At 41.1% G+C, this 15,784-nt stretch overlaps 1 protein-coding gene across 3 annotated transcripts in view; it reads right to left on the reverse strand.

The window, feature by feature from the left end:
* Atr (ATR serine/threonine kinase) overlaps positions 1-15,784 on the reverse strand; it is a 141,200-nt gene that overhangs the window by 5,954 nt on the left and 119,462 nt on the right. For all 3 annotated transcript variants that reach the window (XM_045136479.1, XM_045136478.1, XM_045136480.1), the window contains 4 exons: positions 11,983-12,133; positions 8,201-8,357; positions 7,937-8,090; positions 6,615-6,766 (listed from right to left, as the gene is read on the reverse strand). In XM_045136479.1, the coding sequence (XP_044992414.1) occupies positions 6,615-6,766; positions 7,937-8,090; positions 8,201-8,357; positions 11,983-12,133 (614 nt within the window). The remainder of the gene's footprint in view (positions 1-6,614; positions 6,767-7,936; positions 8,091-8,200; positions 8,358-11,982; positions 12,134-15,784) is intronic.

Consider the following 15,784-nt stretch of genomic DNA (forward strand, 5'->3'; position numbering starts at 1 on the left):
CCACTCTGTCCTCTACATGTTTTTTCCAGGCCCTCCACGTGGGTTCTCAAGCAACGTGGGTGTCTTTCCTTGGTTCTACATTTCCTTAAATAATTGTAACTTAATAATTATCCTTCTCATTCTTATTTTATTCAATTCTTTGATTAAATTTAGCCACACACTTAGTGTTTGGAGTTCAAGTACTTTCCAGAACCTGTAGCACCTCACTACAACCCGAAGAGCTGGTAGCTCAGTGCTACCATGGGTAACAACAGCCTTGGAGGTCACGGAAGGACCCCATCACCTGTCTCCCTGGTAACACTGATCAGAAATACCAGATGAAAGGGAGAAGGACGGATGTATCAGAGCTCTGGTCCCCTCCCTTAAAAATTAATCCAGCCAGGCTGGAGAGAGGGCTTAGCGGTTAAGGCATTTGTCTGCAAAGCCAAAGGACTCAGGCTACATTCCCCAGGACCCAGGTAAGCCAGATGCACAAGGGGCGCATGCATCTGGAATTCACTTGCAGTGGCTGTAGGCCCTGGTGTGCCCATTCTCTCCCTCCCTCTCTCTGCCTCCTTTCTCTCAAAAAAAAAAAAAAAAAAAAAAAAAGAAAGAAAAGAAGAGAAAAAAAAATCCAGCCAAGTATAGTGGCTCATACCTTTAATCCCAGAATTCTGAAGGCTGAGGGGGCAGTATTGCTATGAATTCAAAGGCAGTCTAGACCACACAGTGAGTTGTAGGTCAACCTGGGCTAAAGTGAGACACTACCAAAAAAAAAAACCAAAAGGGCTGGAGTGATGGCATAGCTGTTAAGGCACATGCCTGTGAAGCCTAATGACCCAGGTTCGATTCTCCAGGTCTTAAGTCAGCCAGATGCACATGGTGGCCCAAGCATCTGGAGTTCCTTTGCAGTGGCTAGAGGCCCTGGTATTCCTATTCTCACTTTCTCTCTCCCTGTCTAATTAACAAATAAAGAAAGAAAAATCTTAAAAATAAATAAACAAACAAAACAGGCGTGATGGCGCATGCCCTTTTAGTCCCAGCACTTGGGAGGTAGAGGTAGGAGGATTGTGGTGAGTTTGAGGCCGTCCTGAGACTACATAGGGAATTCCAGGTCAGCATGGGCTAGAGCAAGACCCTATCTCCACAAAACCAAAACAGACAAACGAACAAGGTAATCCAATAGAGCCAGTCAATCACTTACCACTTGGTCAAGAGAACACCTCTCACCTAAAAACATGCTATGGAGGTGGGGGGGGGGGAACTAGAGATATAATATAATGAGATAATATAGATCTACCCCCACTGCCCATGGTAGCTTGAATTAGACATTACCCATAAACTCATGTGGTCTCCATCCTTGGCTCCTAGCTGATGGCAATTTGGGAAGGGGAACCTTGCTAGAGAATGGGCTTTGGGATGTTAGAGCCAGCTCCCCTGCACCAGAAGTCTGTTCACTCTCCTGCCACTGTTTTCCACTTGCTGTGGCAGAAGTGATATTTGGCCTCTGTTGTCCCCTTCCATCATGGAGCTTACCCTTGAGACTGTAAGACTTTCCTCCCTTTTGTGGTTTTTGTTGGGTGTTTTGTCCCAGCAATAAAAAGGTAATGACAACAACACTGCCCACGATACTCCCCTTCCTCAGTGCAGACCCTCACTGCTAAGCCTGTCAGGATTCCTGAGTTCTAACTCAAAAAGCTTAACTTTTCCTTCCTCCTATCTTTTCTTCATATGCTGACCAAAATCTTAACTATGCCTCCCCTGACACTTGGGAGCTTTTTCATCTTCTTCACAATAAATCTCTTTTGATATACTCACTCAAAAATAAATAAATAAATAAAAACCAACTTTGTCTAAAACAAAACAAATGGTGCCAACGCTACTAAATTTTCATGTGTAAAAGAGTGACTTTATTTACCTCAAACCATATATAAAAGCAATGCAAAGAAGCCAGTTGTGGTGGTAGGAAATTGCTGAAGAGACAGAGGCAGGAGGATCAGCAGTTTGAGGACAGCCTGGGCTACACATTTTAAAAAAGTAATGGAAAGAAGGTCAAACATAGAGAGGTAGCTAGAGAGAAAGCTCAGCTGTTAGGGCTCTCATCTGCAAAGCCTAATGACCTGAGTCCGAATTCCTACTATCCAGATGCACAAAGTGGCACATGCATCTGGAATTTGTTTGCAGTGGCTAGAGGAACCCAATCTTTCTCTTTCTCTCTCTACTTGCAAATTAAAAATAAAAGAGTGCTTTAAGGTAGAAAGGAACTAAACATATATAATATGCTTAGGAACATCATAAGTGTACATCATTATGAATTTGAATTAGACAATTATTATTTTTTAATGTTTTATTTTCATGTATATATATATGGCCAATAAGCCCATGAAAAGATGGTTAACATGCCACATCATTAGGGAAATGCACATTAAAACCACAGTGAGAGCTGGAGAGATGGTGCAGAGATTAAGTCGCTTGCCTACAAAGTCAAAGAACCCAGGTTCGATTCCCCAAGACCCATGAAAGCCAGATGCACAAGGTGTGGCACATGTGTCTGGAGTTTGTGTGCAGATGCTGAAAGCCCTGAAGTGCTCATTCTCTCCCTTCCTCACTCTTTCTTTCCCTAATAAATATAAACTTTAAAAAAAGAACATAATGAGGCACCACTTAATAACTAATAGGATGGAAAAATTAAAAAGACAGGGTTTGGAAGTTCATCTCAGTGACCCAGAAACTGTCTACTACAGAAGTTGGTAGCAGGAGTGGGGGCACAATGCTGAGGCAAATGTGACCATGTGGATTTTGGTCTTTTGCAACCTTTGTTTTGGAGGAATGGGATTGGACTTGGTGTTTGCAACTGGAGATGCCTTCTAGAGTGGTAAGCCAAGTATCATGGACTATTCTTGTGAAAGTTTGAAAATGCTAAGTGCAGACAGAATTGAACTTGGAGGCTTGGTTTATAAACTTTCTTTTATTTATTTATTTAGTTTGTTTATTTGTTTTCTTGAGGCAGGGTGTCACTCTAGCACAGGCTGACCTGTATTTTCATTCTGTATTCTCAGGGTGGCCTCAAACTCACAGCAATCCTTCCACCTCTGCCTCCCAAGTGCTGGGATTAGTCAGGCATGGTGGCACACACCTTTAATCCCAGCACTCCAGAGGCTGAGATAGTAGGATCACTGTGAGTTTGAGAGGCCACCCTGAAACTACATAGTTAATTCCATGTCAGCCTGGGCTAAAGTGAAACCCTACCTCCAAAAGAAAAAAGAATACCAAGTGATGAGACTAAAGGCATGTGCCGCCATGCCTGACTTGGCTTATGAACTTTCTAAAGGGAAGGAAAATCGGCAAAGAACTTGGTTGGAACTGGGCTGGTGGCACAAGGGCTGGGTCCATTCTGCTGCCCAGCCCCAGAGAGTTTAATCAAGATTAAATTTGTAATGTACTGATGTGCTTGGCTAAAGATACTATACTGAGAAGTGTAAGATTTCAAGTTGGAAAACCTTAAGCAAGTTAAAATTACAGGCCCTGAAGGTGGTTTTAAATTACTCAAGCTGCTACTGTCAATACATTAGCAATCTTGAGGAAGATGGCTGTTGTAGTCAGGTTTGCACTGCTGGCAGAAATCACCTGACCAAGAGCAGATTGTGGGAAAAAAAGGTTATTTCGGCTTACAGACTAGAGGGGAAGCTCCATTATGGCAGGGAAAACAATGACATGAGCAGAGGGTAAACATCATTCCCTCACCAACATCAGGTGGACAATAGCAACAGAAGATTGTGCCAAACACTAGCTTGGGGAAACTGGCTATAATACTCATAAGCCTGCCCCCAACGATACACTGCCTCCAGGAGGCATTAATTCCCAAATCTCCATCAGCTGGGAACCTAGCATTGAAAACACCTAAGTTTATGGGGGACACCTGAATCAAACCACCACAATGGCCCAACTGCTTTACATTCAAACAATGAAGAGGATGCCTAAGGAAGGACTATGATAGAAATGCAAAGGCCTGGCATGGTGGTTTACATCTTCAATCTTAGCACTTGGGAGGCAGAGGTAGGAGAATTCCAAGAGTTCGAAGCCATGCTGAGACTACATAGTGAATTCCAGGTCACCCAGGGCTACTGCAAGAACTGACTTTGAAAATCAAAAAGGAAGGAAAAAAAAAAAAGCAAATTTTGGGGGTAAGAATTGACTGGAGAAGGAACCTGCTTTACAATATCATGATTTATTTTGTCCCTGAATTAAGAATACATTTGTGTCCTGTACACATGATATTGGTTTCAGAAGCATGTGGAATGATCATGAAATGCACATGGATTCAGGATCTGCTGCTGAGATACAGCATATAGGCAGGGTGTCATGACCATCATCAATAGGCTGGAAGAGCCTTTGGAAAATGGACCGTAGTTTGCATGGAAACCTGAAGATGTTTTGGATATACCAGGACTATGCAAGGGCTAACACGGAGGCTGTTGGCTAGGGATGGAAGTTTTCCTTGGCTACATAGCCCATCAAGAAGGGCAGAATTGGAAAATCCAGACTATCAGTCACTGATTATATCAGACTTCAACTGCAAAATTTTGATGCTTCCTTGATGGTTGTTTGTTGAGTTTGCATTGTTCTGGTCTCTCCTTGCTATGTCTGATAGCAGTTAAAAATGTTTACTCTGGGCTGGAGAGATGGCTTAGCGGTTAAGTGCTTGCCTGTGAAGCCTAAGGACCCCGGTTCGAGGCTCGGTTCCCCAGGTTCCACGTTAGCCAGATGCACAAGGGGGTGCACGCGTCTGGAGTTCGTTTGCAGAGGCTGGAAGCCCTGGCGTGCCCATTCTCTCTCTCTCCCTCTATCTGTCTGTCTCTCTGTGTCTGTCGCTCTCAAATAAATAAATAAATAATTTTAAAAAAGTTTACTCTATGCTGTTATATGTTGAAAGTACATACTTGTTTGATTTTAAAGGATTCATAGCTAAGATAAATCTTAAATCACAGAGAAGACTTGGGACTTTGTAAGTATCTTAAATTGGTAAAGACAATTTACAATGTGAGATGGTTATAAATCTATTGGAGGCTAGCAGTAAAATGTGGTAATCTGAAAGAATGGCCCCCCAATAGATTTAGAAATTTCATTAATGATTCTTAGATCTGCAGCTATCTGGGTGGTGGAAGTGTCAGTGGTGGATCTCAGAGTCCAGCCCTAAGGTGTGGTGGTGGATTTGAAATTCCAGTCTAAAAGATATGCAAAGTGCCTGAGTTCCTCCTGGAGTTCCTGAAGTGTGCTGTGTCCTGTGGCTTGTGGGTTTTTTGGCTTGTGGCTTCATTCTCTGCATGGACCTGTGAAAGCTGGGCCAGCTTCTTTGACCACAATGGAACTTCCCCTGGACCTGTGAGCTTTGATAAATATCCCTTCCTCAAAAAGGACAGGAGGGGGCAGTCAATTATCAGTGTTGGTAAAGCTGTAAAGAAACTGAGGCCCACATACATCACTAATGGACTTATAAAGTTGTTACAACTACTTTATTTATTTATTTATTCATTAGAGGGAGAATGGGTGTGCCAGAGCCTCTAGGCACTGCAAACCAACTCCAGACTCATGTGCTACCTTGTACACCTGGCTTACGTGGGACCTGGAGAACTGAACCTCAGTCCTTAGGCTTTGCAGGCAAGCGCCTTAACTGCTAAGCCCTCCCTCCAGCCCCTACAACTATTTTTGAAAACAGTTTGAAAGTTGCACAAAGGAACATATGACTCAGCCATTTCATAACAGGCAGAGAACTGAAAACGTGTCCACATGAAACTTGTACAACATACATGTTCATAGCCACATTGTTCTGAATGGCCAAAAGATGGAAAAAATACAAGTATCATCTACCTCATGGGCAAATAAACAAGATGTAACAATAGTATAAGGCTATTTGGCAACTTAAAAAAATGAAGTAGTTATACAAAATGAATCTTAAAAAACATTATGCTAAGTGAAAGAAGACAGGACACAAAAGGTCACAAATAATATGATTGCATTTGACATTAACTGCCCAAAATAGGAAATCAATATAAACTGGTAATGAATGCTTATATTCATGAGAAAGTTGTGTATGGGTGTTGAAATCTGACAGTGGTAATGGATGAACAATTATGTGAATATACTAAAAACCACTAAAAGGGTCATGAAGGAGTTTTATGGTATGTCAATTATGTCTTATTTTATTATTGTTATTATTATTATTATTTGGTTTTCCAAGGAAGGGTCTCACTCTGGACCAGGCTGACCTGGAATAAACTATGTAGTATCAGGGTAGCCTCAAACTCATGGCAATCCTCCTACCTCTCACTCCCAAGAGCTGGGATAAAAGGCACGTGGCACCATACCCATCTATTTTTTTATTTTTTTGAGGCGGACAGAGTCCTTCTATGTAGTCCTGACTGTACTGGAACTGGCTATATAGATCAGGCTCCCTTTAACTTGCAGTGATCCTCTTGCCTCTGACTCCTGCGTGTTGGGATTAAACATGTGGGCCAACATGCCAGGCCTTAAAGCATTATTTTAAAACATAAATTCTAGCCAATGCAATGTACTTTCTATATACAGAAAATAAATGCAGGGGTTCGTATGTGCATTCACAGTTACTGATAGATTACCTCATTAAAGGCTCTCTTTGATCACGCATGAGCCTCAGTGTAACTTCACAAGCTCTTCGAAATAGACCCTCTGTTCCCATGGGACCCATTCCATTAACCATATTATGAGTCAGGCGAAATGGTACAATTTCTGGAACTTCAAAGGTTTCTCCCTTAAAAACAAATAATTTTATTATAAAGTAAAAATGTTAATATTTTTTAAAGTTTTACTCAAATCGTTTAGAACTTAATACATACCCTCCTTTCAGTGCAAAAATATCCTCAAAATATTTATGTCAGCAATTACATTAGATGCTTATCATGCAAGACCCTGCCTTTGTCTGGACACTTGAAACCACAATTAGAATTTACATAATGAAATCAAGATGTATTGGTTCAGTTGAGTGAACATAGAGAACATAAAGAATATAGGGAAATACAGTGCTTTTAATACTTAGTCTCACTAACTTCCTTAATGATTTTCTTGCATAAAACATAAAATATACACAAATGTGCTCACGTTTTTCTTCCTTAAGAATTTCACTTTAAAACAACAGGGGACATGTTGGACATTTCTCAGTGTAAGCTCAAGTAAGACCCTATCTCAAAAAACTAAAAAAATCTTACATACTGAATATGTCCATATCTAATAAAAATGAATTAAAACATAAAAATAAAAAAATTGGGGGAAAAGAAATATTCACAGATGTTTCCCTCAGAAAGGAAATGAATGAAGCATATTAGTTCAACTCTTCACTTTCTGCCAGACTACCTTGCATTCCTATAATAAGCTATCTTTAACTGCTCTTTTGTATCTGATCAATACCACTGGCTTAGCTTTGATCTTTTTCTCAGCTGACCTTTTTCATCCTCCTGTGAAAATAGAAGGTAACCTATACAAGATGGGAATGAAAAAAACTGAACTAACTTACCAATCTTCCCTCCATAACTATCACACTACAAAATTACAGGGTTTTAGAGATAGGTTTAATTTCCTTAATTTATTAATATTTCCCAAGGACCCAGTGTAGACCTATTTGTTGTTATTGTTGAAAAATTATTTGGAAATAATACTAAACTGCTTTGACTTTATTCTGACCTTATCTATCTCTCTGTCCATGGTCATATACCTAGTAACTAAGTGCGTCAGAACATGAGCCTAGGTTTTACTATATTAATCTAACTTCTCTGTTTCCTAAATTGCTTTATCATGGGATCCACTGAGGACAACTAATTAAGAAACTCTCAATATTACTGAGCTATAGGTGTAAAACTATGACCAATAGTATGTCTAAAGAGAAGAGTTGTTGATGAAAGGAAATTTGGGGAGTCAAATTGCATACCTTATTAAAAAGACAGTTAAAATCCACATGTACACATTCACCAGTGAAAGAATCAAACAGAATATTTTCACCATGACGGTCTCCAAGCCCAAGGATATAACCAACCATTGACATTACTGCAGTAGAACGGCAGTAAGCAGATCGGCTACTGTACCTAAGGGAATATAATGTCTATCAAATTCTTTTATGTTAGGTGAGGCAACAAAAAATACAAAATATTAAAAACATTCAACCCAACAACTTTTTATATTCTAGGAAACTTGCCATGATGTAGGATCAGGGAATGTTCTCAGAAACCACTCATGAAAAACAGGAGGATGCCTGGGCAGGAGAATTTCATGGAATACTTTGAGTTTTTCAGATAAAGCTGCTGACTTTGGTTGCATACACTGGCGAAGTTCTTTTCCTGTCATATATACTCCTACAAAGCAGAATGCTTTTGATTACTCACATTGACACAAATTCACAAATGAAAAAAGTAGCAAAATAATTTTTGTTAAAAAAGGGGGGAAAAAAAGAAGCCAGACATGGTGGTGCATGCCTTTAATCCTAGCACTTGGGAGGCAGAGGTAGGAGTGCCATAAGTTCGAGGTTACCCTGAGACTACACAGTGACTTCCAGGTCAGCCTGGGCTAGAATGAGATCCTATCTTGAAAAAAGAAAAAGAAAACCTTCTTTGACTCAAATTGAAATCCAAGAATGAATGGAAAAATGTTAATTATACATAGCTAAGCTTATGATTTAATAAAATAATAAAACACATTATTTTCGTAAAATATCTATTAAATGAATAGTCTCTGAGTGATGAAAATTAATGTTAATAAAAACCAATGTTGGGTTGGAGAGATGGCTTAGCAGTTAAGGCACTTGCCAGGGAAGCCTAAAGATCTATGTTTAATCTCTCTCCAGATCCTATGTAAGCCAGACACACAAAAATGAGGCAAGTGCAAGGTTGCACATGCCCACTAGGTGTTGCAAGAGTCTGAAGTTTGAATGCAATGGCTGAGGCCCTGGTGTGCCAATTCTCTCCACTCCCTCCCTCTCTTCCTCCCTCTTTAAAATTAATTAAATGAATAAATAGATATTTAAAAAAAAAATCATAGCCAGGCATGGTGGTACATGCCTTTGGTCCCAGCACTCAGGATAATTATTGTGAGTTTGAGGCCACCTTGAGATTACATAGTGAATTTCAGGTCAGCCTGGGCTAGAGCTAGATCCTACCTTGAAACTCTCCCCCCAAAAAACCCACAACAAACAAACAAACACAAAAACACCAATGCTATATGATGAGCTAATTTCAGATTCAGAAAAATTTAAGTGTGAGTGGTGCCCTTGCAACTGTAAAAATGCTGTCACCCTTACTAACATTATAATAATTTGTAAATCAATGTGTAGTACAGGCATAAAATGAACTACTAGTAAGAAACCCAAACCCATCTGGTGCTCTGAAATAATTTACCTTGCATAAAGGGTAAGCTACTAAATTCAGAGTTTTACATATTCTTTTTGTTTAATTTTTTTGTTTATTTTTATTTATTTATTTGATAGTGACAGAGAGAGAAAGAGGCAGATAGGGAGAGAAGAGAGAGAGAATGGGCATGCCAGGGCCTCCAGCCACGGCAAGTGAACTCCAGATGCGTGCGCCCCCTTGTGCATCTGGCTTACATGGGTCCTGGGGAATCGAGCCTCAAACTGGGATCCTCAGGCTTTACAGGCAAACACTTAACCATTAAGCCATCTCTCCAGCCCTCCCCCACCTTTTTTTTTTAAAATTTTTTGTTCATTTTTATTTATTTCTTTGAGAGTGACAGAGAGAGAAAGAGGCAGAGAGAGAGAGAGAGAGAGAAAGAATGGGCACACCAGGGCTTCCAGCCACTGCAAACAAACTCCAGATGCGTGTGCCCCCTTGTGCATCTGGCTAACGTGGGTCCTGGAGAATTGAGCCTCGAACCGGGGTCTTTAGGCTTCACAGGCAAGCACTTAACCGCTGAGCCATCTTTCCAGCCCTCCCTCCCCTTTAATTAAGGCAGGATCTTTCTATGTAGCCATTGCTATCCTAGAAGTCATCATATAGACAGGCTGCCCTCAAACTTGCAGTAATCTTCCTGTTTCAGGCCCCTGAAGGTTGAGATAAATGCTTGTGCCACACCTGGCATGTTATACAATCTTAAAATAAGCCTTAGAATGCAAATTACCTTTTATTGTCTTATGGACAAATTTACAATTTCGGGATTTTATTTTATTTTTATTTTATTTTGAGGTAGGGTCTTGCTGTAGTCCAGGCTGACCTGGAATTCACTATGTAGTCTCAGAGTATCCTCAAACTAATGGCAATCTTCCTACCTCTGCCTCCAAGTGCTGGGATTAAAGGCATGCATCACCACGCCCAACTAATTCGAAGATTTTAGTCTTACTTGTTCAACACTTCAATTATGTATCATGAAAAATATCTTTGCAGAGATGTAGTATCATTAGCTAAATCTTTTTTTTTTTTTTTTTGGTTTTTCGAGGTAGGGTCTCACTCTGGTCCAGGCTGACCTGGAATTAACTCTGTCATCTCAGGGTGACCTTGAACTCATGGCAATCCTCCTACCTCTGCCTCCCGAGTGCTGGGATTAAAGGTGTGCGCCACCACGCCCGGCTTCATTAGCTAAATCTTATGCAATATTTTATCATCATATATAAAATAGTCAATAGCAAGCTCTTTAAACTTTGAGTGACTTGTTGCTGGAGAGGTGGCTTAGTGGTTAAGGCGCTTGCCTGCAAAGCCATAGGATCCCCGTTCGATTCCCCGGGACCTACGTACAAGGTGGCATGTGCATCTGGAATTCCATTTGCAGTGGCTGAAAGCCCAGAAGCGCACACATTCTCTCCCTCTCTCTCTCTCTCCCTCTCCCTCTCCCTCTTTCCCTCTCTCAAATAAACAAATAAATATTTTTAGGGCTGGAGAGATGGCTTAGCGGTTAAGCGCTTGCCTGTGAAGCCTAAGGACCCCGGTTCAAGGCTCAGTTCCCCAGGTCCCATGTTAGCCAGATGCACAAGGGGGTGCACGTGTCTGGAGTTCGTTTGCGGAGGCTGGAAGCCCTGGCGCGCCCATTCTCTCTCTCTCCCTCTATCTGTCTTTCTTTCTGTGTCTGTCACTCTCAAATAAATAAATTAATTAATTAAAAAAAAAAAACTTTGAGTGACTTGGAATTTCAGTTCTGAGCTGGGTTAGTGGTGTATGCCTTTAATCCTAGCACTTGGGAGGCAGAATTAGGGGATCATTGTGAATTTGAGGCCACCCTGAGACTACAGAGTAAATTCCAGATAAGCCTGGGATACATCAAAATCCTACCTCAAAAAATAAAACAAACAAAAAACTCACAAAAGAAAGAAGAAATACACACAACAAAGGTAAAAATAAAAAGATAATTTCAATTCTGCAATATGTTAGGCATGTGAACTTTGAGAAGTTATTTGTTTTATACTGTCTATAATGATAATTGAAAGGGCTAGAGAGATGGCTCTGTGGTTAAAGGCACTTGCTTGCAAAGCCCAATGGCCAGGATTCAATTTCCCAGTAACCATGTAAAGCCAAATACACAAAGTGGTGCATGTGTATGGCGCTTGCAGTGGCAAGAGGCCCTGGTGTGCCCATATTCATTCATTCTCTCCCTCTCTCCTTCCCTCCCTTTCTCTCTCTCTCTACTTGCAAATAAACAATTAGGAAGATAATGGGACTTGTTAATGAAACTAAACAATATAATGTATAAAACAGGCTTAGGATAATACCATAATATAGTAAGTTATCAATATCATTCATTGTTACAAATGAAATTGTGTTCTTCTCAGAACCTGAGAGGCTAAGGCAGGGAGATCACCATGAGTTCAAGGTCAGCCTGGTCTCTATGGTGAGCTTAGCACAACCTAGACTACAAAGTAAGACGTTGTCTCAAAAAATGAACAAGCAAATAAACACTATACTGACATATGTCACAATTATATCGATATTATATATGCTTATAGTTAATATTCCCACACTGTCCACTTGTAAGAATTAATACCCTTTTCCTTATATATTTTGGTCAGAATAGGTCTCAAGCCAGCAGTGTTGTTCACCCATTCAATAATGCCACATTCATCATTCAGTGGAATAACTGCATATGTTCGGATATGAAGTTCTCTTCTACGAGATTCTGCATCTTTTCTCAAGATCTATTAAAAAGAAGACATGAAAAAAGAATTCAAAATTTCTAAATGTATCTAAATATTCCCCATTTCATAGGAAAGGTGCTAATTAGGGCTTACAATAATTTTGAGGGGTAGAGAAGGAACTATTGGAATAGTAGCCCTAACTCTACTTCTAAATTTTAAAGAATTTCTTCATTATAATTATTCTCTATTAAATGTGACAAAATTTTGTGTTTAAAATATTGTTGTTATAACAGTAACAATAAGCTACTATTTTCTATTATTCATAGCTATCCCTGAAATATTAATTACTTAGACATAGAGATTACTGTTTAACTTTGATTATCTTAAAAATATATGATGCAGGCTGGGCATGATGGTGCATCCCTTTAATCCCAGCACTGGGGAGGCAGAGGAAGGAGGATCATCATGAGTTTGAGGCCACCCTGAGACTCATTCACATGGTGAATTCCAGGTCAGCCTGAGCTAGAGTGAGACCCCACCTCAAAAATGAGGTAAGTGCAAGGTTGCACATGCTCACTAGGTGGTGCAAGAGTCTGAAGTTTGAATGCAATGGCTGAGGCCCTGGCATGCCAATTCTCTCCACTCCCTCCCTCTCTTCCTCCCTCTTTAAAATTAACACTACCTACACAAGACCATCATAATAGGAGGAAAAACATCTTGAAATCAAAGTAAAAGAGAGACTGATTGAGACGGGGAGGGAATATGATGGAGAGTAGAGTTTAAAAGGGGAAAGTGTGGGGAGGGAGGGCATTACCATGGGATATTGCTTACAATCATGGAAGTTGTTAATAAAAACTAAATTAATTTAAATATATATATATAGTGTAAGGGCTGGAGAGATTACTTAGTGGTTAAGGCGCTTGCCTGTGAAGACTAAGGACCCCGGTTCAAAGCTCCATTCACAGGACCCACATAAGGCAGATGCACAAGGGGGTGCACGCATCTGGAGTTCGTTTGCAGTGGCTGGAGGCCCTGGTGTACACATTCTCTCTCTACCTGCCTCTTTCTCTCTCTGTCACTCTCAAATAAATAAATTGAAAAAATATTTTTTTTAAAAAAATGAGACAGTTAAAAAAATCTATTTCATTCTTTCTTTTTAAGACTGAATGACCTGTGAACAAAAGCACCCTACATGAGTAGTTAAAGTTGTTTCCAGAAGCCAAAGTCAAGTAAATGAAATTTTAAGTGCCAAGGGTGAGATACCTCCTTATGAGTTGATGGCCAGGGAAATCAAAGGCCCCTAAAACAATAGACACAGATAGTAAGTCCCTAGTTCTGAAGATACCACATACTTCAGTTGTAAGACAGAGAAATCAAGCTGGAATTGGGCCAGAAACTTGTTCCTGCTGTCTTTCATAGTGCCAGAAAATGTTACGCAGGCAGATGGGAGAAAAAAAGTCATCAACAGTTTTACCTAGCTGTGGATCCTAAGTGATTTACAACAGACCCATCAGGCAAGATGTGCCCGCTGGTACAACAGTGGCATGATCATTGGGGATAGCCAACCACTTTCTGATTGGATTCAAGGCCTACTTACAGGAGGGAGTTCAAGTACTATAAATCTGGTCAAAAGCCCATGGCTGAGGTGACAGGCTTAGGGAAGAACCTACTAGTACTGTTCTGTTAAACAGATATATTGTCAAACTGCTTTTTAACCATTTTGCTTTTCCCCATAGATTTGTGCTGCTCTCTGCTTGGATCAGAGAAGCCTCTTTTTTTTTTATTTGGTTTTTCGAAGTAGGCTCTCACTCTAGTCCAGGCTGACCTGGAATTAACTCTATCATCTCAGGGTGGCCTTGAACTCATGGCAATCCTCCTACCTCTGCCTCCCGAGTGCTGGGATTAAAGGCGTGCGCCACCACACCCGGCTAGAGAAGCCTCTTTTTACAGTGGGCAGTGGTTAATACAGAGATGCATAAGTGGCTAAAGTGCTGAAAATAAGTGTCTGGAGAGATGGCTTAACAGTTAAGGCATTTGCTTGCAAAAGCAAAGGACCCAGGTTCGATTCCCCAGGACTCACGTAAGCCAGAAGCACAAGGGACACATGTGTGTGGAGTTTGTTTGCAGTGGTAGAGGACCTGGCACGTCCATTCTCGGTCTCTCTTCTCGCTACCTCTCTCACTCTCTGCTTACATACAAATAAATAAATAACTAATTCTAAAAAATAAGTGACTATTATGTGCTCAGTCCTAACTGGGACATCTAGATCACTCCTTTCAATGGTCAGGTAACATTATGGGAGAGGGAGCAGAAAGAATGTAAGATGTAGAGGAGTATTATAGAACACTGCTTTATGGCCATGACATGGAATGTTATATACTCACAGCAGCTGTGGTTTCCCATATAAGATTGAGCCCATGAACATTCCATCATGAGGCCCCACTCCTCACAGAGGAGCTACTAGGAACTAGTGGCTGCTAGAGGAGAAGGAGTTATGTTTTTAGTGATTTAGCCAATTAGGTAAGTTGCCCATAAGTACCTACCAATGTTCATGCAAGCAGTCTTAAAACTTAGTAGGAGACACACCCCACAAAAGTAGGAAGGGAACTATTTGGAAAGAAGGTGTTGCAGTCCGGTTCGCATTGCTGGTAGAAATCACCCAACCAAGAGTAGCTTCTGGGAAACAGAGGTTTATTTGGCTTACAGGCTCGAGGGGAAGCTCCACGATGGCAGGGGAAAACGATGGCATGAGCAGAGGGTGGACATCAACCCCTGGCCAACAGAAGATGGACCACAGCAACAGGAGGGTGTGCCAAACACTGGCATGGGGAAACTGGCTATAAAGCCCATAAGCCCGCCCCCAACAATACACTCCCTCCAGGAGGCCTTAATTCCCAAATATCCATCAGCTGGGAACCTAGCATTCAGAACACCTAAGTTTATGGGGGACACCTGAATCAAACCACCACATTCCGCCCCTGGCCCCCATAAACTGATATCCATGCATGATGTAAAATACAATGCATTCAGTCTGACTTCAAAAGTCCCCATAGTTTTTATCAATCTCAATGATGTTCATACATCCCCATAGTTCAAGATCTTTTAACTGAGCCATAATACCAAAATATAACCTCAAAAAACCCAGAATGGCACAGAATAAATATTCACACTGCAATAGATGACATTGGGCATAGCAAAGAAACATTCAACCAATACAAGATTTAAAACAACCAGGGCAAACATCAAACTCTATAGCTTCAAGTCCAGCAACTCTAGCCAGTGACAAATCTTCAAGTCCGATAATTCTAACCAGCAACAAGTCTCTGGCATTCCAATTCCGCCCCTCCAGCTAGGCTACTCACAGTCCTGGGAGCTTCATCGGGGCCGGCAGCTCCTCGGCAGCCATCTCATGGTCCCGGCATCTCCACTGGGTCTCCACTGCAAGCCACGGTTCATCCTCATGGCCCCATGGGGTCTCTATGCAGGCAACCAGCAAACCCGCTTCACACTGCCCATGGCCATTTTCAAAACACAAGACCGTGTTGCAAACTCAATGGCCCTCTCTCCAGCATTTCTTATACTCCACAATACCAGGTAGGTACCAATTTGTTAATCCAGGGGGGAATAAAGCAGACTTTGAAGAACAGGACACTCCTTGAGCACTCAGACCCCTTCAAAAGAGTTGACATTCTTCTTGTTGCCCTAGCGCAG

Source organism: Jaculus jaculus, chromosome 17, assembly GCF_020740685.1.
Source record: "Jaculus jaculus isolate mJacJac1 chromosome 17, mJacJac1.mat.Y.cur, whole genome shotgun sequence".
Lineage (NCBI taxonomy): Eukaryota > Metazoa > Chordata > Mammalia > Rodentia > Dipodidae > Jaculus > Jaculus jaculus.